A 27,528-nucleotide genomic window follows, 5' to 3' on the forward strand; every position below is an offset into this window, starting at 1 on the left:
AACCATAGCAATGTGGTTTTTAGATGGTAAACATATTAAAAGAAAATAAATTGCATCCCTATAAGATGATACCTACTCAGGAGCTCATGGAAGACGATTTTGATGGAAGAACTTTTTTTGTGAGCAAATGATGGTCATTTTGGATAACAATATTATAAAATTAGAAGACGTTATGTTTTCTGATGAATGTACTTTTTCACTGAACGGTCATGCTAATCGGCAAAATTGCCGCTGCTGGGCCACGGAAAATCCTCACTGGATGAGAGAAGAACACACTTAATACCCTCAAAAGTATAATGTTTGGGCAGGGATTGTAGGAAACAATATCATTGGTCCCTTTTTCATTGAGGGCAACTTGAATAGCAACAATTATTTGACACTACTTCAAAATGATGTCATTCCAACGTTGGCAAATTTATATCCTGATCCATGAAACCCTCAAGAATGGCCAACGCGATCACCTGATCTTACATTATTAGATTTCGTTTTATGGGGATATATGAAGAGCCATGTGTACAAAACTAAACCTTCTGATTTAAATGACTTAAAACAACGAATAACGCTTGCGATTAGGTCGATCATGCCTGTTATGTTAAATAATGTTAGAAGGCAGTTTTATTTGAGATTAGGATGTTGCCAAGACGTTCGCGGTGAACATTTTAAACATCTACTTTATTAATATTTATAGTTCTTTTTTGTGTTCTACATTTTATTACGTTTTGCATTTCATTTTAGTTTTTGATTGTATTGTAGCGAATTTCGGTAACTACATGATTTTAATTTATTTTATCTTAATTAATCTTAATAAACTTGAAAGCGATAACATTTTTGAATGGAGAATGAAAAGACCTTTTAAACGATATATCACAAGCCTATACTTCCTATTTTAAAAATTGGGGGTTGTACCTGTCATTCTAAGGGGGTTGAAGGTAGGGGTTGCATTTTCACGTTACAGAATATCAAGTTATAATTTAAATTTGACGTGTTTCGGGATTTTTTATAAATTTGTACAGTAACCTTAATAATGAATTTATTCCATTTGGCTTTTACACACTGTATTTATTATAAATTTAAAAAATAACTGGACTATTTGTATCCTCTTGGGGTTTTAGATATAATATTATACTTCTTTAATCAGTTTTTGCAAAGTCCAATAAAAGCAAAGGACGCCTGAAGTAGGATTTAATTAGAAAGTTTTCTCAGAAATATGATACATTTATTTTTATTTACAGAAATAATCCTAATTAGCCTTTAATTAATAAATGTATAGGAAGTTGTGTACAAAGAAACTGATTTTAAATATTTTGAATAGACAAGGCGAAAAGATCAGGTTCGTTTATAAAGATTCCTATCATATTTTTTTACACAATAACTTTAATAAGATACCTCAAAATAAGGTTCAAGATCTCGTCCTGGTCAAAATTTCAAATTTTTTTAAACAATTTTTCTTAAACAAATTGTAACCATTGTATACCAACTGTTGTAAGTTTTGTGCTTTTCCTTTTCTAAGTCACTAAGTATAGCCTGACGGCATATCCAGTCCTAATAGGATGGGGAAGGGATATCCTTTTGCTGCACCGTGTGGAAATATTTAGAGCTTCCTTGGCTCTGAGATATACTCCTAGGAAGTGGGGAGAGGTACGTGTGGTGTGGTTTTTATATCAATCACGTAGAATGGACTACACCCTACCAAAAGTTTTCTTAATAATTAGCCTAACATATTTTCTCTTGAAAACGATAAAAGGCTATACGAGAGGTATATAAGGGATGAAATTCTGGTTCATAATCCACTTCACCCAAATCATGATGCATATACTTCAAAAGCTCAATGTCAGGAATGTTTTCCTGGTCGTGAGCCAATGCGTATTCAGCATGCTCTCTTATAGAGCAATAAGTATAAATACAGAAGACGTTTCTATTAGATGCATGGTTACGAGAGGATATCCACAGGAATGGGTGCTAACAACTCCTTTGACAAACTCAGCAGCAACGGGCTTTACACAATAGCCTATGTCGACGATAAGTAAGAGATTAAAAGTTGCTTTCCAACTAATACAAACATGGTGCAAGGAACACTGACTATCTATAAATTATAAAAAGACAAAAATGTTCCTCTTTACCAGAAAAGAAGAAACACGGGCTTAATGCCCCTAAGGATTCTAAACTACAGTCCAAACTTTTCTGATGAGGTAAAATACCTTGGAATTACCCTTTACAGGAAGTTAACGTGGATCTCTCACTTTGATGGTAGAGCTGAAAGAGAATATATTGCCTATGAGCAGTATTAACGAACCATCGGACGCATCTGGGACCTTTCACCAAGAGTGATCGCCTGGATCTACACTGCTGTGATTAGACCAATGCTAACACGGAGCAAGTACTTTGGTACTAAGAGTGCTACAGGCAACAGCGATTAACAAACTAAACCGTATTTAGGGGATGGCTTGCCTAAATATAATAGATGCCATGAAAACAATACCAAGTGCTGCAATGGAGTTGGTCATTGGCATTTCCCCTCTAGACATATATGTTAAAGAGGTGGCGCTGGTGATACCGATGCAACTGTGCTCAGCGGGGGCAAACGTTGATGTAGAAATTACATAATTGAAAAAACGTTTTTGGCATGGAGTGCAGGATGCGCCACCCCTGCTTCAGGCAGACTACGACTAAATTAAACCAAAGTTTGTTTTTGATCAACACTACAAAATCAAAACAAGACAGTGTAGGGAGTCAAACATGATAAAAGCGTATTGCGTATAAATCGATGGCTCCAAAATAAAAGAAGGCTTAGGATTTGGGATACCTTTAGATCACTGAACCTAAGAATAAAGTAAGGTATGGGCAAAAACGTAATTCAGACAGAACTGACTGATATCTCCATAGTCGCCAAAGAGATAACCCAGTTAAGTATAGCCGAAAAAACTATAATATTCTGCACAGATAGCAGACAAGCGCTACTAACCTTGAATAGACCACGTGTCATATGAGGGTTGGTAATGGAGTGTCACCAGTCACTAAACCAAGGTTCGGATGGCAATAACATAACTCTAAGGTGGGTTAAATTACACAATAGGAATAGAGGCAACCGCATTGGTTGGTCAAATACAACAATCACGGAAACTGTCAAATATTATTCCCACACGCAAACCGTGAAAAGATGGGAAGAAGGGTAAGGATAGAGACTTGCCAAGGTAATACTAAATAACCTTGAAAAGCCAGCATCAAAGAAGTACTTGGGAATGACCAGGAAAAATCTACGCTTGACAGTTAGTTTTTAATTGGTCATTGTCAACTAAGCAAACAGTTCCACATACTGGGGCTAGTAGACACGCCTTTATAGAGGAAGGGTGAATGAGAAGACGAAAGTATAGAGCATGTCCTATGCATTTACCCTAAGTTATCGTTAATAAAAGAGTACGCGTGCGGCGAGTCCTAGCCCACACCAGTTCACATAAGGAAAATGTCCTCTGGTGGCTTGTCCATCTTCATAGAAATAACAGGATGGACAATGAGCTAGGGACAACAGGGCCCTTGGAAGAACCCGCAATGGGACAATTGTAGTCTAAGTGCTAGGGAACTTACCTCGCCCTTCCTACTCTATAGATACATTATAATTTAGATTCGTATTGAAATCTATAGGACTATTTTGTAAGTATAAAACAATTATTTATTGACCTTGCTCTCTTCTACATAAGACTGCTAAGATTGTATTTGAGCCACCTAATAAGAATACAAAAATACAAACTTGGCAAACACAAAATATAATGCAAGAAAAGATCGAAGGTCGACAGAATCCAGGCTGTAGAATTAATTGTTTGGCTGCACCACAAACGAGTTGTCTAGAATAATTGTACCTAAAATAAGCTAGTCTTAATCATATCCAATCTTCGACAGGAACATTAAGCCCAAGAAGATGAAAATTATATTTGTTTTGTCATAAAAACTTACATATTCTGAACATATAAATACAGTAGATGTCTTTACTACGGAAATTATAATTTATATGGAAATTATATCCAAAGCATTCAGAAACATGGAAATCAATATTCGATCTAGTAATATATCACATTTATGGACATTTACGAACTCTAGTCAGCTGTGTAGCTGAGAGATATTCTAAGAATTCGAATTGATATCTATAATACATTTCTTAAAAAGCAAATTCCAACAACGGAATTCTAGAAGTTAAGAAATAACTGTCAATTATCAGCATTTGTATCTGAATTTAACTAATTAAAAAAAAATTTAAAATATTAAATCTACATTAACCTTCATAAACTTATAGTCACAACTTTACATTAAATACCGAGTGGGGCGCAAATCTACCAGTTTTGGCTTTTTTTTTTATTTAAACACAAAACCATATCAACTGCGCAGGGTTATTATTGGATATAACAAATACCTGAAATATTACATTAAATAAAATTGAATAACTTGATGTATTTTAAATAGCTTAACAATTTTTTTGGTGAGAGCTGTCTTGAGATCATCATCTGTGAATCCGTAGGATCTTCTTTTTTCCTTGAATTAAGGACAATCAAGCAGGATGTGTTTCACAGTCAGTGGGTTAGAGCAGCTGGAGCAGATAGGTAGTGGTTCTTTTGTTATTAGGTATTTGTGTCTTAAGGCAGTATGGTCAATTCTTGAACGATTAATAATGACTTGGTTTCTTTTGTTTAAAGGAGTCTCCAGGACATCAGTTTTTGGGCAAATTACATTTAATTTCGTACTTAATTTTTTCCAATAATTTTGCCAAGTATTAATAGAGTGAATTTTAACCAGGTTTTTTAGATCGGTGTACGGATATGTCTTCAATTTTGCAGGATGTTTTGAGTTCATTCGACTTTTGTTAGCCAGTTGGTCTGCTTTTTCATTTCCGTAAATACCTGTATGTGAAGGTACCCAAATAAAAGCCGTTTTCTATCTAATGTTCGAAATTTTTCTAGTTCGTTTTTTATACTCTGTATAATAAATAGGGCTGTTGGTATATATTTGTTTCAGTTCCAGTAATGTATTTAATGAGTCTGTTACGATAATGCACTTCATCGTTCTACTCTTTTCGAAGAAGATTAGGGCTTTCAAAATAGCTGTAGCCTCACCTGTTAGTATACTGCAGTTGGTTGGTATCGATATGCTATAAGAATTTTCTTTACAGTAGTAGGCAGCCGCGTGACCATTTGGAGTTTTAGAGGCATCGGTAAAGATTTGCAAATAATTAGGCTAGTGGTCTAGAATTTCCATAAATAGAGATTTAATTATTGTCGAATTTGTAGTTGATTTGGGATACTTGGTAAGTGTTACGTCAATAGTTAATGGGTGGCTTGTCCATGTGGAATAGTTTGCATTTATATTTAACGATACATTGAGATGATTCATATTGAAAGTTGTGAGCTTTATTCTTTCTATGAGGGGTGTAGAGTTTTTGGTCTTATTGTTAAGAGGAATTCCAGGGTTGCAGATGTGGAAAAATACAGTATGCTGTTTCTGGGATGATATCTTTGCAATGTAGTTCAAGGATAATTGCTGTCGTCTTATATGTAAGGGAGGTTCTCCAGTTAGAACTTGCATACTACTAATCGGACTAGTTTTAAAAGCTTCCAGTGCTAATCTCAAAGCTGTAGATTAAATACTGTTTAGTTTTTTTGGAGTGGTTTTACATGCAGCATCGTAACATATGCAACCATAGTCGATTTTAGTTCTAATTAGCGATTTGTAAAGCCAAATTAATATTTTATGATCAGCACCCCAAATTTTGTTGGATAATATTTTGAGTATATTTAATCTCTTTTGACAGGAAAGCTGTAGTTTATTTATGTGCGAATTCCAATTTAAAGTTCTCTCAAAAGTTAGACCTAGAAAGTTTATTGCTTTTGACTGTTCTAAAGGTAAATTATTTAATGTTAGACTAGTTGTGTGACCAGTTTTGGCTTATTTGTTAAAATATCAAATATCAAAAAGAAATTCATTCTAATTTTTATAACATATGTCTTTTGTATATGCTGTTCGATTCTAACATTGATAAACTATTAGACATATTTGAAAAAATAATATAAAATTATTACAAAATCAAGAAATATGACATTTTAAAGAATAATGTAATTATCACACTTGTTACAAACTGTTATATTTTTTTAATGTTCTGCAAATACGTATTGATTGCACCGAATACAAAATTTTCGGGATCTCCTGTCTTTACTTCTGCCGATAAAAACATCACCGCTGTCTGGCAATAACGGAAACAATTTGTTCATTCCTTACGTTTAATTCTAGCAAATTGGTTTACATGAATTGTTTTACCCTTTACGGACATGGTTCCTATACAAAGTTATGACCTATCATCATATCATTCAGTTAACAAACAACCTACTCAAAAACTGCATGGACTTGGAACCTTTACCGAAAAATGCTGGATGAAAACATTAAATTAAACATAATACTAAAAAGCTCTTTAGAAAAAGAAGCAGCTATAAATAACCTTATGACGTTATTGCAAAACGCTGCAAAAGAAGCAACACCGAACAATGTAGATAAAAGTAAAGTCGTAGATAGAATAAATATTTCACTAGAAATTAAAAAGCTTATTGCCAAAAAAAGAAAAGCCAGAGCCAAATGACAAAAAAAGTCGACATCCAGCGGATAAAACGTTTAACAATCGCTTTACTAATAAATTAAAAATACAACTAAAAATTGCAAGAGACAAATCGGTCATAAATTACGTAACACAACTTAAAAAATACAACCATTGAATATAGAAACCAATCAAATTATTCTTAAACAGTATCGCCTCGAGTACGAAAAACCACAGACACACTGAACCAATGGACAAGAAGCGATAGAGAAAAATCAGAATTATTTGTTGAATATTTAAGTATTTAGTATTTTAACCTCACAACAACACAACAATAAAAAAGTTATTAATTACTTAAATTCAAAACAACCATTAGTAAAGCCAATAAAAATAACAACAACAAAGGAAATTAAAGAAGAAATCTTGCGACTAAATATCAATCAGTCACCAAGAATTGACCAATAACATCAGAAATGCAAAAAAGAATTGAGCAGAAAGAGTATAGTTTTCCTTATCTACATATTTAACGCAATATCAAGGTGTAATTATTGGCCTAACAATTTAAAAATGGCAGAAATACTTTTATTCCCAAAACCAGGAAAGGATCTCGGTAAAGTATCATCTTATGTACACCTCATAAAAATTATATGGGGGTTTTGTTCCCTTAAACCCCCCCAAATGTTTGTATACGTTTAAACGGCTTTTTTTTTTAAATTTCAAAATTTCGGAGTACCTAACAACATATAAAATATAAATAAATTTTAATATTATTACTAGGTCTCTATAATCTTACTTAACCATTTAAAAATATGTCCTCCAAAATAACCAAAATGACCTCCATTTCCTTAAATACACTTTCCAGACCGTTTAAAAAAGGAAATCGAATATTTTGGAAAATCATGGACTTCTGACGAAATCGATTTGCAGCTTTAATGATTCTATTCCTTAGTTGTTGTTCGTTGATAATTGGTACGGAATATACGTACCCTTTCATAAAAACCCAGAAGCAAAAGTCAGTTGGGTTAAGTCGGGTTAAGATCTGCACCTCTAGGTGGCCAAGAAATAGGCGCATCAAGGCCCCTTCCAATCCAACGTCCAGGATAGTAATCAAAAATATATTCTCTTATTTCATTATGGTAATGGTTACCTGATGGTAACAGACCTGATGGTAACAGACCATCACCTAGTAAGAGCAAAAATGAGGTTGAGAATATCTTCAGAGAAACCTAAGGCCAACGAAGCATTGGGAGAGAGGAACATCGAGAAAATGCAAAATAAGGAAATCCGAGAAAATTACAAACAAGAAATTAAACAGCGTCTAAATACAGTAGACCAGAGCAATGATGTCGAAAGGCTGTGGCAACAAATGGAAAAATTAATTACAGAGTCAGCAGAAATAATAATAGGAAAAATCAGGAAGAGAACAAGGAGATGGTTTGATAGAGAATGTCAGGAAAAATTACACGACAGACAAATAAAGCGAAACATTATGCTTTAACAAGGAACAGCAGAAAGTAAAGAAAACTACACGCAACTTCATCCGAGAAACAAGAAAATTAATTAGAGAGAAAAAAAGGAAGTATGAAAAACAGAAATATGAAGAAATGGAAAGGAATAGGCAACAGTCAGCATTTTAGTTGAGCATTTTACAAATTAGTGTCAAATCAAAAGAAAGGCTTCAGACCTAGATGCGTGTCTGTACTCAGAAAAAATGATGAATTAATAATAAATAAAAAAGAACTGCTCCAAACAAGGCAAGAATATGTCAAGACTTCACTAAACATACATTAAGAGGAAGAACATAAGGGAAATATATATTTTCAGATGTACCTACTGGTAGAATACCCCAAAATAGATGAAACATTGCAAGCAACTAACAAATTAAAGAACAGAAAAGCTCCAGGCTCTGACAATATACTGGATGAATTCCTTAAGTACGGAGGAGAAACTCTACATAGAATAATACACAAACTAATAACACTTATATGGAACGAAGAGAAAATACAGATTCAGTCTAATTATTTTTGGTTATTTAATTTATGGCCTACCTTTTTGTTACACCCTGTATATTAATTTTTTACTAGTGGTCGAATCTTTAATCTTTAAATTACTCTGACATTTTTATTAAATTTTCACCATACCATGTTAAGAGTTTTCTTAAAATATAGTTAAGATAATTTTAATACAATTTATGGGTTAAAATTTCGATAAAAAGCTTGTAGTGTGAAATCTTCTATTAATCATAAAATGTTTTTATCTACTTTACTTAATTTATTCTAAAAAGACGTATTTGTTAAATTTATTTAAATATCAACGTCCATAAAGTTTTAATAAAAACTTGCCTAAAAATTAAGGAAGAAGCTCGTACATTAAACCAATTTTCAGCTAAGTTTTTTCAATATTCATATATGAGGAAGTTTAAAAGATTTATAAAAACGTTTTGATATATGAATAGCATCCTGCGTTAAATTTACTTTTGGATGGAAAATTACGTTTGGAGTACTCTGCAGTAATTCATCAGGGGAAATATAAACTCCATGCAAAAGTTCTAGAACATTCTCTAGAAATGGAGTGAATTATGAAGCGGCTTCATAGTCTTTTCCTAAGCGAGTTCAGTGGGGAATAAGTCGTAAATCATTGCTGTGTTATGCGAAGATGTGATACGGACCTAATGACCATATTCAGGATTACAAGTTTATTTTTTAAATTTGTATTGTTTCGAAACGGGTAAAACTGCAATAGAGAGATATGCTTTATATATTCTGCAATAATATAAAGCACATTAATACTTAAAAAATAGTTAAACAAATAATAACAGTTTATTGTACATTATTTGTTGATTTATTAAATGAAGCGTGCATTTCCATAACGTAGTAAGTGCCAAATTATAAATTTTTCAGGAGGAGTAAAAAACAGTTTTTTATCGAACATGTTTATTTCTTATAATGTAACATACTGAAAAAGGATTATATATAAAGGTATTATATAATACAAACATACCGCAAAGGAACAATAAACAAAGCTTACTTAAAAAAAAAATTCAAAAATCTGTCTAAGGTCAAAACGTTGTAAGTGCCATCAGGTTTGCAAGTCAAAACGTTTTAAGTGCCAGATTTTTAACCGTTGTTTCCTACAGTAGAAACTTGCCCTGGTTGACCTAATTTTTCTTTAAATACTTCTTGGCATCATCGTGAAGATAAGGGAGCATTTTTTCAATATCTGTTCTTTTTTTCTCTGGGATACCAAAGTGAGTTCTAGTTTTTTAAAGGTCTATGATTTTAAAGTCTTCTAATGTAACTCCAGATTTGAGTACATTGGTCTCACTCCATTCAGCGAGCTCACTATGTCCTTTAGCCACCATCACCGTACCAAATTTCTCTCTTGTAAGACGAAGCTGCGTAGCTGTTGAAATTCCTAACTTCTTTGTGTTCAGTTTATCACAGGCAACGGTTTTGAAATCATAAAAGTCCTTAACCACCATGCACGAGAATGGATTTTTCTGGGCCGCACTAGTAATGATGTTAACAACATTCATCAATGTATAAGCCTTACACACTTTTTTACGTTTTTCTATGATTGCGAAATCTCTGTCGCAATTAAGGAAAGTGTGTCCTTTTACAGGAAATTTATGAATAATTTCCTCAAAAACGTTATTTGCTAGTATGGTCAAATACATGGCGATCATGAACTGATTTTTATTTTGACCCCCACAATTATCCGACCACAAAATAAGCTTTTTCTTTCCGTGACTGCCAATTTCCTTAGTAAGGTAAGTATATAAACAGGAGCTAATTTCCAAGGCACCCCTTCCCCCAAAGTCCTCAGTCCATAAACACATGAATCCCTTTCCTGTGATGGAATCGTGAATTCCTAAGTTACACACTGCAAGCTATTGTGAATAGTACATTTCGGAGTGAGTTAATTGGGGAATGTACATTTGCTGCTGCATATCGAAGGAAAGAACATAGCAATTACTTGTACATGCATTTTTGGTCTCAGTTGACATTGCTTTTGTAGCAGCCTCTGCTCTCCGATGGTGAAGCTCCTGATTTTATTTGAACAGCCAAACTATCACATGTGGAGCATGTATCTACTTTAGGCCTTGCAAAAGATAAGTTAAATTTTGATATAAAAATTTCATTATACCATTGTCTAGTCGCTGGTGGTTTGTTAGGAGGCTGATAATCCGCACAATATTTCTCTAAAAATGCACGGTACATTCTACTTACGTTTAAATCCGGTGACAAGAAAAGCTTATCCGGGGTTTTCGCCCTTGCGTAGTGGCTCTCAATTTTTGGAAAACTTTCGATATGCTCTATAATCTTGTTAGTCCAGACAGTCTTGAAAATATTTTGTCGAGCCCCTCTTCGTTTTTCTGACATATCCATTTTACCATCAAGAATTTTTTCTCCCAAAAGTTGCACTCTTCTTGGAGTTACGGCAAACGTACTACAAAATGTTTTGAGGCAAACCCTTATTTCAGATCCTCCAGGCAAAAGTAAATGGTATGTGAAAGAGTGCTTTCTCCTACTTTCACTGGGATGTTCGTACTGACCATGACGTCTCCTTTTGATTAATTGGGGATGAATAAACCTTTGTAGGTAACTTTGCTGCTTACTATAATCAGCCATTTCATAGAAATGATTGTACAACTCAACAAGGTATTCCAGTCTTATGGATCTACATGCTAGTGGACACTTGCATTTTACCTAAAACAATTTTGGATTATTTAGATAGATTTAAACAAAAAAAAAATTATTTATGTTTTAACGTCTATTTAGATAGGTATCTCTTTAAACCATACTTACATCAGCTGGTGGCATTTTCTTTGTAACGGTCTTTTTATTGACTAGAGAAACATATTCTTCGCCAGAGTTTCTCATTTTCTTGGTTTTATTTTTTTTCCAACTATCAACAACTCTTCTTTTCTTTTTGGACCGTTTTTCTGTAGTTTCATCCATATTCGTTCCAAATACTTATGTTTAAACCCAACCCAACACGTCCAAACAAAAATAATTTAGTAACTGATGCGCCACTCTACATTTAACAGAATTGTACTACGATACTTACAACGTTATGACTTGCACCGCTACTTTATCCCCACTTTTCACGCCGTCGCTAGCCATATCGACATGAAATAAATTTTAGGCGATGGAACATGGCACTTGCAACTCATTTAACTTAAAAAAACCAAATGAGGCATATTGGCACTTACAACGTTATGGAAATGCACGCTTCAAATATGAAAACAATTTCTACGAAGAATTATAGACAAAATTGGCAGCCACTTATGAAATTTCATGTCCATTAATAAAGGCATAAAAAAACTTTAATCGGAGCAATGGAGCCATGGAATAAGCATTTCTTTTTTTTTTTTGGATGGCTAGGTACTTCTACACATGGAAGTCGTAATGAAATCTCAAATTTATAGGCAACAAAAACTAAAGAAAATGGAGCCTATACAGGCAAAGAATTTTATAAAAAAAGGCAGAAATCCTAACATACACGGTGGGCCAAATTTATTTGGAACCCGTTTTAGTCAAAAAGACTACTCTTAAAATTAAATTAAAAATATTTTAGCATTTAGATCAAAGTAATTGACAATCTGAAAGGGCGTACATACTATTTTTATTAAATTTATTTTTTCATTCAAAACGTAATACAAATTTTTTAATTAACTTAAAATTAACTAAATTCTTTATGGATGTGTCCTCCATGGGTATTTACTACAGCTTGCAGTCTCGGACGCCACTGTCCAATTGATCGGTTAATAATTTCTTGGTCGAATTGGTTCCAACAAAAAACTATCCGATGTTTTATCTCATCGATAGTGTTAAAAATAGAGTTTTCGTGAACTGTGGCTTCTAATGCACTACAAATATTGTAATCAACCGGGTTAATATCGGGGCTATTTGAAGTTCCCATGATAGGTTCAATCAAATCTGCAACTTGTTCTTGCAAATATTTTATCATACTTCTGGAAGTATCGGATGGTGCACCATCTTTTTGGAAGGTGAAGTCGTGATTATTATTTTCAATATCATAAAGCATATTGCTTAAAATATCTCTCTGATAAATTCCAGAATTTGTTTTAACACCAGCGTATACAAAATAATTTTTTGTTTTGTTCAATGGGTGAAAAAAAAGCTAAACTTTTGTATACAATAAACTTAAAACAAACAAAAAGAATTCATAATTAATAAACAAAAAATGCTCGATATGAGTGAGGTTTTATTAATATTTTCAATTAATTGCACATGCTGTTTAAAGTAATAAAGTTTAGTAATAGAAAACACGAGGTCCTTACGAGGAAAACACAGTCAAGTCCTTAATAAAGTTTGCAAAACCATTTAGTACAAATTCGCTACACGATAACTTTTATTTTGAAAGTCATTTACAATACAAATTAATGTGTCTTCATCTACATTAAAAATATAGGTGGGCAAGTTTTATTATCATGATGTTAACAAAAAATTGATTTAATAAATTTTAATGTAGACGCTAGATTAATAAATATATGTTTTTCTCCTCTCAGGGTTCTTAATTAAGTTCAAAAACATTACCTTTTCTTTTAATAGTGCTTAAGAAAAAAGAGAAGTAGAAGGAAATAACTAAAAAAAATCAATTAGTGCAATAAATTCAAAATACAATGACCAAATACCTTTGTAGATTTTCATACACTAATTAAATTTCTCATAAATAAATCTTTCTCTATATTACTCTGTTGCATATATAATTAACCACAAAACAATTCAAATTAAATATAGTTCAATCAATGTCTCGTTTCCACAATTTGTCTCTGTATTTTCCTAAAAGGATTTACTTTAACTAGTTCCCTATCCAACAAACTTCACTTCTTCCTAAAATTCTGCTTATAAACACAAAATAGTCGACAAACTCCTAACAATGTTTATTGCTCTTATTGGAAGGCCAAAATTCTCCTAAGCTATGCTTCGTTCCAAGAATAGTAAATTATTTTAGTTACAAATACTGCAACTACAGCTTTCAACACTTTCTTTGCATTACTTCTCGCCACAATAACTTTTCTTTAGCCGGTTTAAAAAAACAAAATATCGGCACACTCCTTTCGATTTTGTCTTCACCCGCTTCCAGTCCAACAGCAGATGATCCTCTTTGGTTTTTCAATCTCATTCCCGTCTGTCTATCCCTTCCATAATTTCTTGTAACCAATTAAAACATTGTTTCTTTGCATTCAACCAAATTCCAAAACATTCCAAATTCTTAAAACTCTAACAAACAATAACTTTCTACTTTCTTCTTCATCGTTAATGACCGTTTCAGAAAACAGAAATGAATCCTTGAGAACGGCAGGTAGATATCTTATTTTAATGCAATCTATTATTTACAAGGTATTCTTTAAATCTATTGATTTTCATAATTTAGAAAGTCTCAGTTCAAACATAAATCTAAAATTGATAGTCTTTATTTTAGCACTTCACCAATATTATAAAATTAAAACCGTATATCTAAAATATAATAATTTTTTTACAAATTGTTGTTTTCTTCTTTTTCCATATGCAATGTCAGATCTTATTATATATATATATATATATATTATATATATATATATATATATTATATATATATATATATATATATATATATATATATATATATATATATAAACACATCGATCTTTATTTAGTATTGATTAACATGAACATTAATTCTTCTCGGATATTGCATTATGATTTTTTTCCTAATAACAGACTGGGGGTTTCATATCAAAGCAATAAATATTGGGCAATATAAATCGGTTTTTCGATAATTCTTTATGGTAATCCAAAGCTATAAATAAAGATACGCACGTACATTCCAATAAAATCACCCTCGGGACCTCTCAAGTGGGTAATAAAATTACACAAGAATAACAAAACAACAAAGGAAAACTCTTTCGACCTATGCTTAGAATTTTTTTACAACGCATTATTACCGTGATAAATACGTCCAATAAAAAACGAAAAAGAAAAGCATAACTTAGAAGGGATGAAAATGCGAGTTCATTTATATTTCTGTACATAAAGACATCTGACATAGGAGGGATGGGAATGGAAAGAAAGTGAACATGAAATTACACGGTGTCTGGAAAGTTCTCGCCTTTCTTGATCTCTTGTCATATATTTCTATAAATTAATTTACTTTTGACTGAATTTATCTTGAAGTCGTTTTTTATACGTGGGACTTTTATGTTGAAAATTAAATTACTTTTAACATATTTCTAGAGAATAAAGAAATTGTATAACTTCCCACATTCGGAGTCCTTTGGAGATAACTCTATATAACATACTGATTTAGAATTTGTAACGTATAAAAAGCACAAAGTAGGTAAAGTAATATATTTTTGTGCTACTGAGATTAAAGAATGTCCTATAAAGGGAAAATCCTTAGTGGTTGGCTGTATATCAAAGTTCAACAAAAAAGTAAAGTATAAAACTTCTAGTTCTAGTCTAGAAAAGTGAAGTAGAGATGTATGTGAAAATTATCAAGGAATTGCAGTCCTTATCACCATCTCGAGAGTTTACGGGAACCTCATAAAAAAGAGAATGTAAAATGAATTCTGTGATATGAAGGCCGAAGAATAGGCCGGCTTTAGAACAGGTGGATTTACTATTGACCACCAGATTAGTGTAACCTTAATCAAGGCTGCTTAAGACATCTACAAGAACAACACAAGTAAAACAAAAAAAGGGAGGAGGTATCCAAGGGTTTCACTATCAGCAAAGGACTCAAACAAAGACGCCGCGTGTCTCCTACTTTGTTTAAGATCTACTTGGATCAAGAGATGAAGACGTGGAAAAGAAAATGCAGAAAAATGGGAATTACTCTAATTCGACGCAATATCGTACACATTGAGTTTTGCAGACGACCAAATGTGATGGCCCAAGACTATGAAGACCTCGAATATATGACCCGTAAACTTATAGAAGAATACGAACTATGGGGGCTAGAAGTAAATATCAAGAAAACAAATATTTAGCCATGCAAATAATTAACGATGGCAAACTAAATAAATAAATTAAACATAGAAATAACTAGGGAAGACAAGCCATTAGGCAATTAAACAGTATACTGTGGCACAAATCAATCCCAAAACAATGTAAGAAAACAAACACAAAGTCTATAACAGCATTATAAAAAGCATTGTTACATATGGAAGTAAGGCATGACCACTGTAAGGAAAAAACTTAAAAGCATTAGAAGCAACAGAAATGGACTTCTGGAGAAGAGAGACTGGAAAATGAAGATTAGACAGAGTTAGAAACAAAACAATACGAGAAATTATGGGTGTTTAGCACAATATAATAGAGGACATCAGAAAAGATTAACTTAGATTGTATGGACACGTCTAAAGAATGGATAAACACAGAACACCAAAGAAAGTATTGAACTGGATACCGTATGGAAGAAGACAGCAATGTAGACCGAGATTAAGTTGAAGAGAAGGAATCGATAAAGACTTAAGGGAGAGGGGAGTTAAAAAAAACCTGTGGAACTACCGAGATAAATGGAGACTGGAAATTAAAAGACGGCATAGAAAGTTATAAACTAATTAATTGCTTGATTGAAATAAAACTTTTAGTAAAACCAAAATATTTAAAATGATAAATGTGATATCTTAATGTGTAGTAGTGCGTGTCAAATAGATTCTCCTACTCAAAAGTCAACCTCACCTTCATATTGGTGATGTAACAAAAAATGTAGAGATGGACTGTGGTGGTAAGCACCAATGTAACAACAAAATAGAAGAAATGGTTACAAGAAGTAGAAATCTCCTCCAAATACAAAATGTGTAAGAGTTAATGTAGTTTGGCTAGCAGGCTATGACGAAGAATGGCCAATACATACTCAAAGGAGGATTCAGCTAATCTGTATGTCTTTCAAAAACAGTAAAAAGGGAATAAATAAGAAGACCGATAATTTAATATGAATGAAACGTATTTTCCAAGGTATCCTGTATTGCTGTCAAAGTTGCCTTACAAGTAATATATTTCCCGTAAAATAGACATTAGGTGGTAATGCTGTGCATAAAAGGGAACATTCGCTAGTGACTGTAACCATACACAGTTTTGTTCTAACTTTTGAAGGGTGTGCCTCATGTAAGGTGCTCCAGGTGAGATAAAGTTGAAATATCGCAGACATGTGATTAAAAATGCTTACTAAAGGGTAGACTTTGGGAAAATTCTTTATATAATGTTAAAAATTAAGAACGTACAATTTTTTTAACTGATGTTGTACAGTTTCCAACTCTGGGACAAAGTGCCACGTCCTACAGTGGGACATATTGTAAGTATACAAATATATACATTTTGCACTTGGCATAGAAAACCAATAGAGTAAATTATTTTATTTCAGATTAAGAAAATGAGTAAAGTCGTCGAAAAACGAAAGCTGAAAAAGCAAGAACCATCGGGTATGCGAGAGGCAGTTGCTATGGTAATTTCTGGACAATCACTGAGAGAAGTAGGCAATGTAAAAGGTATTCCACATCAACCATTACACCGATACGTACAAAAACAAAAAAATACTCAAGAACCAATCTATGTGCAGTCAATATATTATGATATACGACGAATTTTCGACAAAGAGCAGGAAGATATGTCAGCGAATTATATAATTGTTTGTGCTAAATGTTTTATGGACTTCCCGTTTTAGAATGTAGGCAACTAGCCTGCGAAATGGCTGAAGTAAATAACGTTGAGATGCCCGAAAGTTGGAAAATTAGGAAATTTGCTTGGAAAAAATGGATGAGAAGTTTTAGAAGGCGAAACCCTCGCCTATTATTAAGGACGTCCAAGGGATGCAGTTTATATCGAGCGATTGGGTTTAATAAAGCAAACGTACGAATATTTTTTAATAAGCTACATGCTTGTTAACAAAGAAACAAACGACATAACATAATAAAAGCATCAAATTAAAATTTTAGCAGAAAGAGGTTCAAAACAAGTAAGCAAAATTACTTCTAGAGAGAAGGGCGTACTTGAAATTACCGGTATGATTGTCAGTGCAGCGGGAAGTTGGCTTCCTTCCGCAATGGTTTTCCCTCGGGTTCATTTTTACAGTAGGATGGTTAACGGTGTACCAAGAGGAACATAAGGTTTAGCTTGTAAAACAGGCTGGATGAATTCGGACATATTTGTGGATGTGATGAAGCATGTCATTAAGTGCAGTGGGTCTTCAAAAAAAAACCCTCTATTTTATTATATGATTATTATGAAAGTTATATATCTATTCAGTGCTTGAATCAGGCCAAGAAGAATGGGGTGATTATTTTGACCTTTCTGACATACTAGACCCACAAATTACAACCGTCAGATGTGAGTATTTTTGTACCATTTCAAAAATTCTACAATGGCTCTGTAGACAGTTGGACGCTTCATACTCCTGGCAACTCCTTTACCATTTATAAAGTTACTGCATGTGTTGGGCAAAGCCCAAAGTGTTAGCAAACACAAATCAGCGAATTTTGTATCTCCAGAAATATTTCGAGGATATCCCAAGAAAGTAAATGATCAGACAACAAAAAGACGAAGAAAAAAAGGAAAGTGAATGATAGCGACTGATACGCCCGAAAAAATAGAGAAGGAAAATTAAAGTACAATTTTTAAAAAAGCAAGAGAAATTAGAGAAACAGAAGCAAAGAACCATTAGAAAGACCTTCAGAGGACGTGTCTAGTTTAGACCTCTCCACAGATGATGAGTACGCTGACATCTCAGATGAAGTTTAGAAAAATGACTGTGTAGAATTGCTTTTATGTACATTAGATAGGCCACCAGAAAGCAATAACTTCATCTTAGTTCAATTTAAAACAAAACGATCCGATCTTTACTACGTACGTAAAGTTGTAAAGGAAGATCTGCAGAAAACAGTTTCTACTAACTAAATAAGTTTCCTACGAAAACTAATAAATCAAGAGAAGTTTGTGTATCCATAAGTTTCTGATGTCTCCTTGGTCCCAAACGCAAATATTAAGGCCATTTTACAACAACCAAACATTTTTGGTCAAACGAAAAGGCAAAATTCACATTTGATTTTTAAAGTAAATTTTGGAGTCTATATAAGATCTATTATAGATTACGGTTGTTTGGTATATGGGTCAGCTAGTATAACTAATTTACGTCAACTTAATTGAATCCAATTTAAAGCTGTGAAAATTGTGTTGGGTTTGATGGAAAGCTCTCCAAATGAAGCCACACTGGTTCTAGTATCTGAAATCCCACTCTCATTACGCAGAGAATATCTGACAAGCAAATACTTCCTAATACAACATTATCGGTGTACCTATAATGCTAAAATATATAATCAATTAAATACAGCTAATTTAACAACTAGATTCTTCTTAAAAACAATCCCACCACTTGCAAAAGCATTTCTTGAGGGGAAAAGAAACTTCCTCGCTAATTGTCAGACAGTTAGAATATTAACCGAAGATAAGCCATCATCAGCAATACAAGATAGTTTGAACCATGTTTAAGGAATCATTAACTAATAACTCTTGTACCGGAATGTAAGTAGTATTTTGTTTGTTACTAATTTATTACAATTGAATAGATTATCTCTTACCAATTTGTGGGTTTTTACTTTGTCTGTCAATAATAATCTTTCCGTCTAACCGTCTTAACCAATTTTATGCATATTAATAAACACAGACATGTAATATAGGCATAATTACTGTAACTTTTTTGATCTTTATCTTTATAAGACAGCACCCTAATATGGGCTTTTTATAATTTCAGCATTTAATTTACTTTGTACCGTTTGACCTGAAGATGCTTTGCAAAGTGTAGAAAGCGAAACCGGTCGTTTTGGTAGTAAAATTAAATTGATTGTGAGTAACTCTTATTTTATTTCTTTTACCTATTTGAAATGGTCTCACACAAGCACATTCGTGATTTGAAATAATGTTATTATAAAATGCAAAAGAATTTCAAATTTTGAAATAAAAAAGATATTCATTTTATTATGGTTCTATTACCTGAAAATTTGGAAAAGACATTTTAGTTTTATTATAGACTGGTTACTTGGTACGTCATAAATATGCAAATTAAAATAATTTTAGTGTTCAAGCAGCTTCCCTTTATAGTTTGCTAAAAGATTATTTTTAGGTAGGTATTTCCTGAAATTTTGAAAAACCCTTTAGTCGAAACATATTGTTTAGATTACTATATGTTTCTATAGAGTATTTTTATATAGTATTAGTACTGTGCATTTTAAAAATGTAAATATATTGATATATTTAGATTTGATTATAATTTTACACTATAATTTTATTCTTATATTTTGAATTTAACGGCGGTCCGCAAAAAACAAGCTCGGTCCGGATGCGAACCGGATGCGACCTGATGCGGACCGCGGTCCACCATTTGGTGACCCTTGCCTTACATGTCAATACAAGTACAAGGCTGCTTTAAGAAGTGCTGAAAGCTGGTTTAAAAACGCCATTAGACTTAAATGTTTTATTAAGTGAAGATAATACAAAAATTTTTAAACTGATTATGGTATTTCTACAAAAAATTAAATTTATTAAAGGTTGAAATGAAAAATTGATTGTTTAAATGATATTTCCTTTGTATGTGTACCTATTTGATGTCCACCTATCTAACCATGGTATGTCTTTCGTGTTATAATAAAATCGCTCTGATGAACCCCTGAGCGTGAAAACTACTACTACTAGTTTCGAAAGGCTAAAATACAAAAAATAGTTATTTATTGTACAAGACGATAAAATTGTACTTTATCTTCGAGAGCGTATTTTAGCGTCGAGACGTCAGTCGAGACGCTAATTATGCTCGAGAAGATAATGCGATTTTATCGTCGTGTGCAATACAACATTTTTTTCTATAGCAAGACTTCAAGTTCAGGTGAAAATTAGAATTTCAAAGAAAATTGTAATTTTTAGCACAAAAATCGCAATTGTGTTGCTCCGTTGTTATGGATATGAATTACTCTGTCAACAAATGTCAAACAAATGTTACATTTTGGTTTTTGCGGAGAATACTGTTGCGTTTTGTGTACAAAGTGAATAAATACGAAATGGACGGAAAAGAATTGACACAAGAAAAGGAAAACCTGCCATCAGATGTAGAAAATGCAGCGTTGGAAGCAGAAAGTTTATTCTTGCCACAAAAATCTACGGTGATATATGAGAAAGAATACAATTTAATCCTAAATGTGTTTGAATTTGTAAATTTTATTGAATAAAAAAAAGTTAAAACATTTATCTACTCTTGCTGTTAAAGTGCCACTTTATCTACCCTTGCGGTTAAAGTGATACTTTATCTACTCAAAACAGTTGTTATAGCAACACTTTAACATTAGCTATGGAAAAAAATATTTCCAAAGAGAGACACGGGTATATTTTAAATACGCTTTATAAATAAGTACTTATGATTATCTGTATAGCTAAAGCACTTATTTATGATACTTATCTGTTCATTTCTAATTTTTCTAGTATCTTTTTGGTAAATACTTTCTTCCATATTTTTGTAGATAGTTTCATAACCTTATAGTTTATACATTCTAAGTACAACTTAAAAGTTCTTTAACTACCGAAATATTGCTTTATGTGAGATTTTTGTTTTGGCACGTAGCATCGTGGGTGTAAAAATGTCTGTATTATTTATTCAGCTGTTCTTCCCAACGTTTCGGTAAAGTTTATAAAATTGGAGTTCCATTCCGTTTTATGTTTGCCACTCGATACTGAACAGGAATACAGATCTTTCCGAAACTTTTCGTTTACTATTGACTGTAAATATTCCAAGAACATGCAGATGCAGCTGAATATTCAAATATTTTACAAAATTACACCTTTCATGTAACAAACTTTATATTAGCGTTTTAGAAAATCTATAATATTATTAGGAATACTTCATGCATGAACGCTTCTATGGTAATATTTTTACATTAACAATGAAATATAATCGAGAAGGGTGATTAGCTATAATATACAAAGCATAATTGTTTTTCTGTTGGAAATGAGCAAAACGATCAAAAATATTTACCAAATCAACACAAAAAAAGTAAAAGTAGAAGAAAAACTAACTACCCCAAATAAAGATAGTAATTAGACAAAACCCAAAGCATGCCTGAGTTTTTACGGCTGTGACCTGGCATCTTGCATCTAAAGCATGCCGTTTTCGCATCGTACTCTGCTTGGTCCGTGCGTCTCCAGTTTCCACGGCAAATCTGATTTGCTCGGGTCTTTTCGTCTTCTAGAGCTTCGTATTCTTGGGCTAAATCCTGTAATTTGGCTAAGTTTCCGAAATCCCGGCGGCGAGCATAAAGCAAATTTTTGTATATCCTTTCGAGTTCTTGGTTTTTGGAAAAAGATCCTTCTCGTCTGATTAATGTTTGAATCTCCGTGATATATTTATCTACTGGTTCGTTCTGTCTCTGTTTTCTGTTTCGGATTTCCTCTTCTAGTTGTAGAAAATATCCCCTGGGATAGAAAGCTTTTTTAAAATCTTCGCTGAAATCTGTCCATGACTTCCAATTTTTGTTATTGTTTCTGTACCATAACAAAGCGTGGTCTCCTAATAATTCTGGTAATACTCTTAGTAGATCTTGTTTATCGATCTCGTAGGCCAAGCTTAATTCGTCTATTCTCTCTAAGAATTCTATTGCATCCGAATGTTTCTTGTCGAAGTGTGCGTTCCACTTTCGTACTTGATTTAGCAATTCTGGTTGCCCCATTTGTTTCGTTATTCTTAATTCCTGTAATTGTCTTCGGATGCTCGAAATTTCCTGGGTCAGTGTATCGGATTCTGTTCCCTTGGAAGTTTTTTCTTTTGGGATTGTTCCTGTAGCTTCCTCGCGATTTTAAAAATAGGTTCTGAGTCTGCTCTCAATTCGTCGACGGTTCCCTTGGGATCTAAGCCACATTTTTCGGCCTCGCTCTGCAATTCCTCTTTGCAAAGTCGATTTATCCACGACGTATCTGTTACTGAGTCTGTGTCTTTATCTGTCGGCATGTTATTAGTCCCTGCTCGGGCGCCAGTTTGTGATGGGTAGCTCTTTCGGGGCGACAGACTCAGTAAAACACAGGTTTGAAATAAAAATAAATCTATTTAGTATATATGCAATAAATAAAAATTAAAAAAGGAATTCTACGTTGTATACTTCTAAAACAAAAATAAAATGAATTCTACGTTCCCGTCTGGGTCCCGCGATGAATGAATTCCCCGGCGAACGTCTATAAAAGAAAAGAAACTAATTATTACTAATAAAGAAATGAAATAGCAGACCCACGGTAATGTTCAATACACAATACCGATGGGTTCCGCTTGGCTAAGGACAGAGTACGATCCTCAATACGGAAATCTCTCTGTCCGGCTTGGCTCTGTGCAGATCCACGGTAATGTTCAATACACAGTACCGATGGGTTCCGCTTGGTTAAGGACAGAGTGTGATCCTCGATACGGAAATCTCTCTGTCCGGGATGGCTCGCAGGTTCACTACACCGGCGAGTCAGGGAGCCTAGAGCGATAGCTACAAGACTGTCTAATTCCGCTATTCACACGCCTTAAATAGCCGTTCTGAATCCCACTTCGCCGTCACGTTGTAGAAGTGGATGCGCAAATATTGACACTCCCACGGTTCGAACTGTTAAACGATCAGAGCATCGTTACACTCTATTATTCAAACTGATCATGGAACAAAAGTAAAAAACTAAAAAACGCGATGCAATACTACTCTCTCAAAGTGAAGTTCATTTACAAGAAACTTATTCTGCGCAAATTAAATATAACTGCCAGAAAATATCACACGTTAATTTCCAAAAAAAAGATAACATAGTGGGTTATAACAGCAATTTTTTTTAGGATTTGTTATTATTGTGAGAACATAAACAGAAAACACAAAAAAATAATAAAAATTTATAAACTAAGGGAAGAAACAACAAGAATAAGATACTCAGAAGGACTAGAGAAAGAGATGGATAATGAACATGAAATAGCAGAAACAATAGAAGAAGAATGGGGAAAATTTAAAAATGCGATGATAAAAACAGCTAAATCAATATGTGGAACCACAAGAAATAACAACAGAGGAAAACGAACATCTTGGTGGAACGATGAAGTGAAAAGAGAAATAAAAGAAAAGAAGAAATTATGGAAAGAATACATCCAAGACAAAACACAACAAAAATATGAAAATTATAAGAGACAAAGAACAAAAGTTAAAAAAATAGTTAAGAAAGAGAAAAAGAAAAGTTGGGAAAAATTCGGGGAAAAAATGGAAGAAAACAGCACAGAAAACGTAAAATTATTTTACAGAACACTGAAAAACCTAAGAAGCAACAAAGAAACAAAACTGAAACAAATAATGAACAAGGAAGGAACAATAATAAACGACGATAAGACAATAATGGAAAGATGGAGGGAACATTTTCAGCTGATACTGAATGAAAATAAAGCGAATACAATGGAAAAGGAAAGCCACAACAGGAGAGTATCCATGAGAAACACGGAAAATCCAGAAACTATAGAAAAAGAAGAACTGGAAGAAGCAATAAGAAAGATAAAGATTGGAAAAGCACCAGGAAGCGATGAAGTAGCACCAGAAATGATGAAATATATAGGAGTAAAAGCAAAAGAAAAATTGTTATACATATATAACCTAATATGGAAGAGAAAAGTAATACCCAGAGAATGGACAAATGCAGTATATGTATTTGTCCAGTAAATGTAATTATACCCATATACAAGAAAGGAAACACAAGAGACTGTAGGAACTATAGAGGTATATCACTACTATGTGTAGCAGCAAAAGTATACGAAACCATAATAGAAAGGAAAATTAGAAAAGAAATAGAACATAAATTAGAGGATGTACAAAGTGGATTCAGGAAAGGACACAACACACAAGACCATATATTCACCATGCAACAAGTAATAGAAAAAGCCTTAAAGAAAAATAAAGAAATACATCTGAGCTTTATAGACATGGAAAAAGCATTCGACTCAGTCAAAAGAAAAGATATATGGGAAAGCCTAAAGAAGAAACAAGTAAGTGAAGAACTGATAGAAGCAACAAAGAGTATATACATGAAAACAACAAATACAGTAAGAATGTTAAATATACAGTCAGAACCATTTGAAACAACCCAAGGAGTTAGACAAGGGGGAAGTCTCAGCCCAGTACTATTCATAAATGTAATAGATGAGATAGTGAAAGAATGTAAGAAAACATTCAAGAAATACTGCATCGGTTGGAACAGAATGCAAATGATAAATGCTGAGATGTGTATATTTGCAGACGACATAGTATTAATTGCGGAAACTGCAGAAAAACTGAAATACAACTTAGAGAAATGGAACCTAGAAGCAAGCAAATACAACTTAAACGTAAACAAAGAGAAGACTCAAATAATGAAAATATCAAGGAAACAAGGGACGGAAGATCAAATAGAAGTAATGATAAATCAACAAAAAATAATACAGACAAATTCATACAAATACTTAGGAACAGTAATCAACAACAAAGGAGACATCGAGGATGATCTTAACAACAGAATGGAAAACACAGGAAAACTATTCCAAGCACTAAATAGAGGATTCCTTAATAACAAAGAAATATCAACAAAGACCAAGATGACAATATACAAAACAATATATAGACCTACAGTGACATATGGAGCAGAAAATTGGATATTAAACAAAAGACATCAGAGCAGAATTCAGGCAGCAGAGATGAAATACCTCAGAAGAACGATAGGAGTAAAAAGAACTGATAGAATCAGAAATGAAGAAATAAGAGAAAGACTCAAAATCAAACCGATACTCGACTCAATCAAGGAGAAACAATTGGCATGTTTCGGACATCTAACCCGGATGGACAATAATAGACAAGTAAAAAGAGTGTGGGACGCCAAACTAATAGAGAAGAACAGAAGAGGAAGACCCATTAAAGAATGGAACAGTGACATCTCGCAGATACTACAGAGTAAGGGTAAGACTTGGCAGGAAGCAACACAGATGGCATCCAATAGGAAGGAATAGAGAAAGTTCGTTAAGAGCTAGGACACCTCAGAAGACCGTCAAATAGTGTAATGTAATGAATTGTATTTTAAACGGCCCAACACCGAAAGGTACAAATGGGTCTACTGATTAAGTAAAGTAAAGTATTATTGTGAGAATGGAAAGTTCAAAAATTCCAAAAAGTCATTTTTACAAAAAGTTGCATAACAACTTTATCCACTTATGTCTTTAATTTTTGCTTGATGTTTCGATTTCCACTGTGAAAATAGTTTTCAGAAAAGATTATGGTAAAATAGTAAACTGTTATTATAACTAAAAAGTTTTTAACAACTTTGAAATGTGTACGATGGATTATGAATAGGAATTAGCAAATGGGGTTCGTTTTGAGTCTTTGCGAGATATGATAACCTCCCATTTTCAATTTTTAGTGATCAATTATGTCAAGTTTTTATAAAACTTCTAATTAAAAACTACAAAGAATCACTTTTTACTAACTTTATCAGGACCTTAAGCTATAACCGTTACATTTGTTTCATTCTTAAAACTTTCCAAATATAATCATTCAGTGCAAATTCCGAAAAACTAAAATCTCCGTAACATGACTGACAGGATTAAACGCGTCCTTTGAAAGATTGTCATTTATTCTTAATTTCAAGGTACGTTAGACCATCGTCTTCAAAACTTTCAAAATTAAATCTGATATTAAAATAGTTTTAGTTTGATTTCAAAACCCGACGGAAAGTTGGTGGAGTTTACTGGTGTTTCATCAAAGAAAACAAATCTTTTAATTAAACTTATTTCTGAACCCGGTCAACAATTTTATTACTCCGGCCTAATTATATCCATCTCTTCGGCTTAACTTTACTATTTATTTTTTCGTTTTAAAAAGATTTTTAAACATATTAGGTTTTTCAGCAAATTAATAGCTTTATAAAGTTGGTTGAAGATAGGAAGGACAAGGAAATTATATTAATATATAAATATGCATGAATATCATACAAAAATGTGCGAATGTAGACTTTTTTTGAACGAAGAAAATATTAAGACTAGTTTGGATAGAGAATATCAGCATCATTGAAATGAACAATAATATTACTCAAATATTGAAAGAAGCTGAAAAGAAATACTGTCCTCGTCCTGAAAATAATAACAAAAAATTAAGCCACAACACAAAACATCTTCTAGAGGAAAGAAGAAAACTTAGGGAAAATCAGGATCACAACCAAAATACTATGGAAATAACTAGAGTAATAGAAGAAAACAAAAGCTTGAAAGTACTCAGACAGAGCATGTCCATTGGAAGAAAAAACGTCCACAAATTAAGAAATGAACAGGGGCAAATCATTAAGGATAGAATTCAAATTATGAATACGATAGAGAGTTTTTATAGACAACTATACAAAGAACAGCAATGTAACCGGAGTGGATCATTACCAAAGATAATCAATCAGGGATCTGAAATTTTACCGGACGTAACACCCAATGATGTTCGAAGTTCAGTGCAAGAAATGAAAAACAATAAGTCCCCCGGAGGCGATGAAATAGTGGCAGATGCCTTGAAGGTGACTGGAAAAAGATTATGGCAGGTCCTTGCCAAACTTTTCACTAGATGTTTGCAGGAAGCAATAACACCAACCCAGTGGTATAACGCAGAAATTATCATACTTCATAAAAAAGGAGATGCTACCGACCTCAGGAATTACAGTCCCATAAGTCTAGTTTCACATATTTATAAACTATTTACAAAAATAATTACGAAACGACTAGAAAATAAATTGGAATTTTATCAGCCCATAGAACAGGCGGGTTTTAGAAAAGGCTATGGAACAAACGATCACCTACTGGTAATAAAAAATCTTATAGAAAAATGCACTGAATATATTAAACCACTAGCTTTATTATTTGTCGACTATGAAAAGGCATTCGACACCGTAAATCAACAAAAAATGTTGGAAGCCTTGACA

General features: G+C 33.1%; 2 protein-coding genes across 2 annotated transcripts in view; one reads left to right on the forward strand and one right to left on the reverse strand.

Moving 5' to 3' along the window:
- Nucleotides 1–27,528, forward strand: part of LOC140436425 (cubilin homolog) — a 989,698-nt gene that overhangs the window by 13,309 nt on the left and 948,861 nt on the right. The window lies entirely within an intron of this gene.
- Nucleotides 10,564–11,807, reverse strand: LOC140437877 (uncharacterized). The gene is made up of 2 exons (XM_072527673.1): nucleotides 11,377–11,807; nucleotides 10,564–11,277 (listed from the first exon to the last, which is right to left on the reverse strand). Exons 1-2 carry the CDS (start codon nucleotides 11,527–11,529, stop codon nucleotides 10,564–10,566), a joined length of 867 nt encoding a protein of 288 aa, XP_072383774.1. The 5' UTR covers nucleotides 11,530–11,807.

The sequence above is a fragment of the Diabrotica undecimpunctata genome, chromosome 3 (assembly GCF_040954645.1).
Source record: "Diabrotica undecimpunctata isolate CICGRU chromosome 3, icDiaUnde3, whole genome shotgun sequence".
NCBI lineage: Eukaryota > Metazoa > Arthropoda > Insecta > Coleoptera > Chrysomelidae > Diabrotica > Diabrotica undecimpunctata.

Excerpts from the sequence above, each read along its gene's own strand:
- LOC140437877 (XM_072527673.1), bottom strand. The coding sequence starts at position 11,529 with ATGGATGAAACTACAGAAAAACGGTCCAAAAAGAAAAGAAGAGTTGTT. Across the intron at positions 11,278-11,376 it reads AGAAAATGCCACCAGCTGAT|GTAAAATGCAAGTGTCCACT; the intron begins GTAAGTATGGTT and ends AAATTGTTTTAG.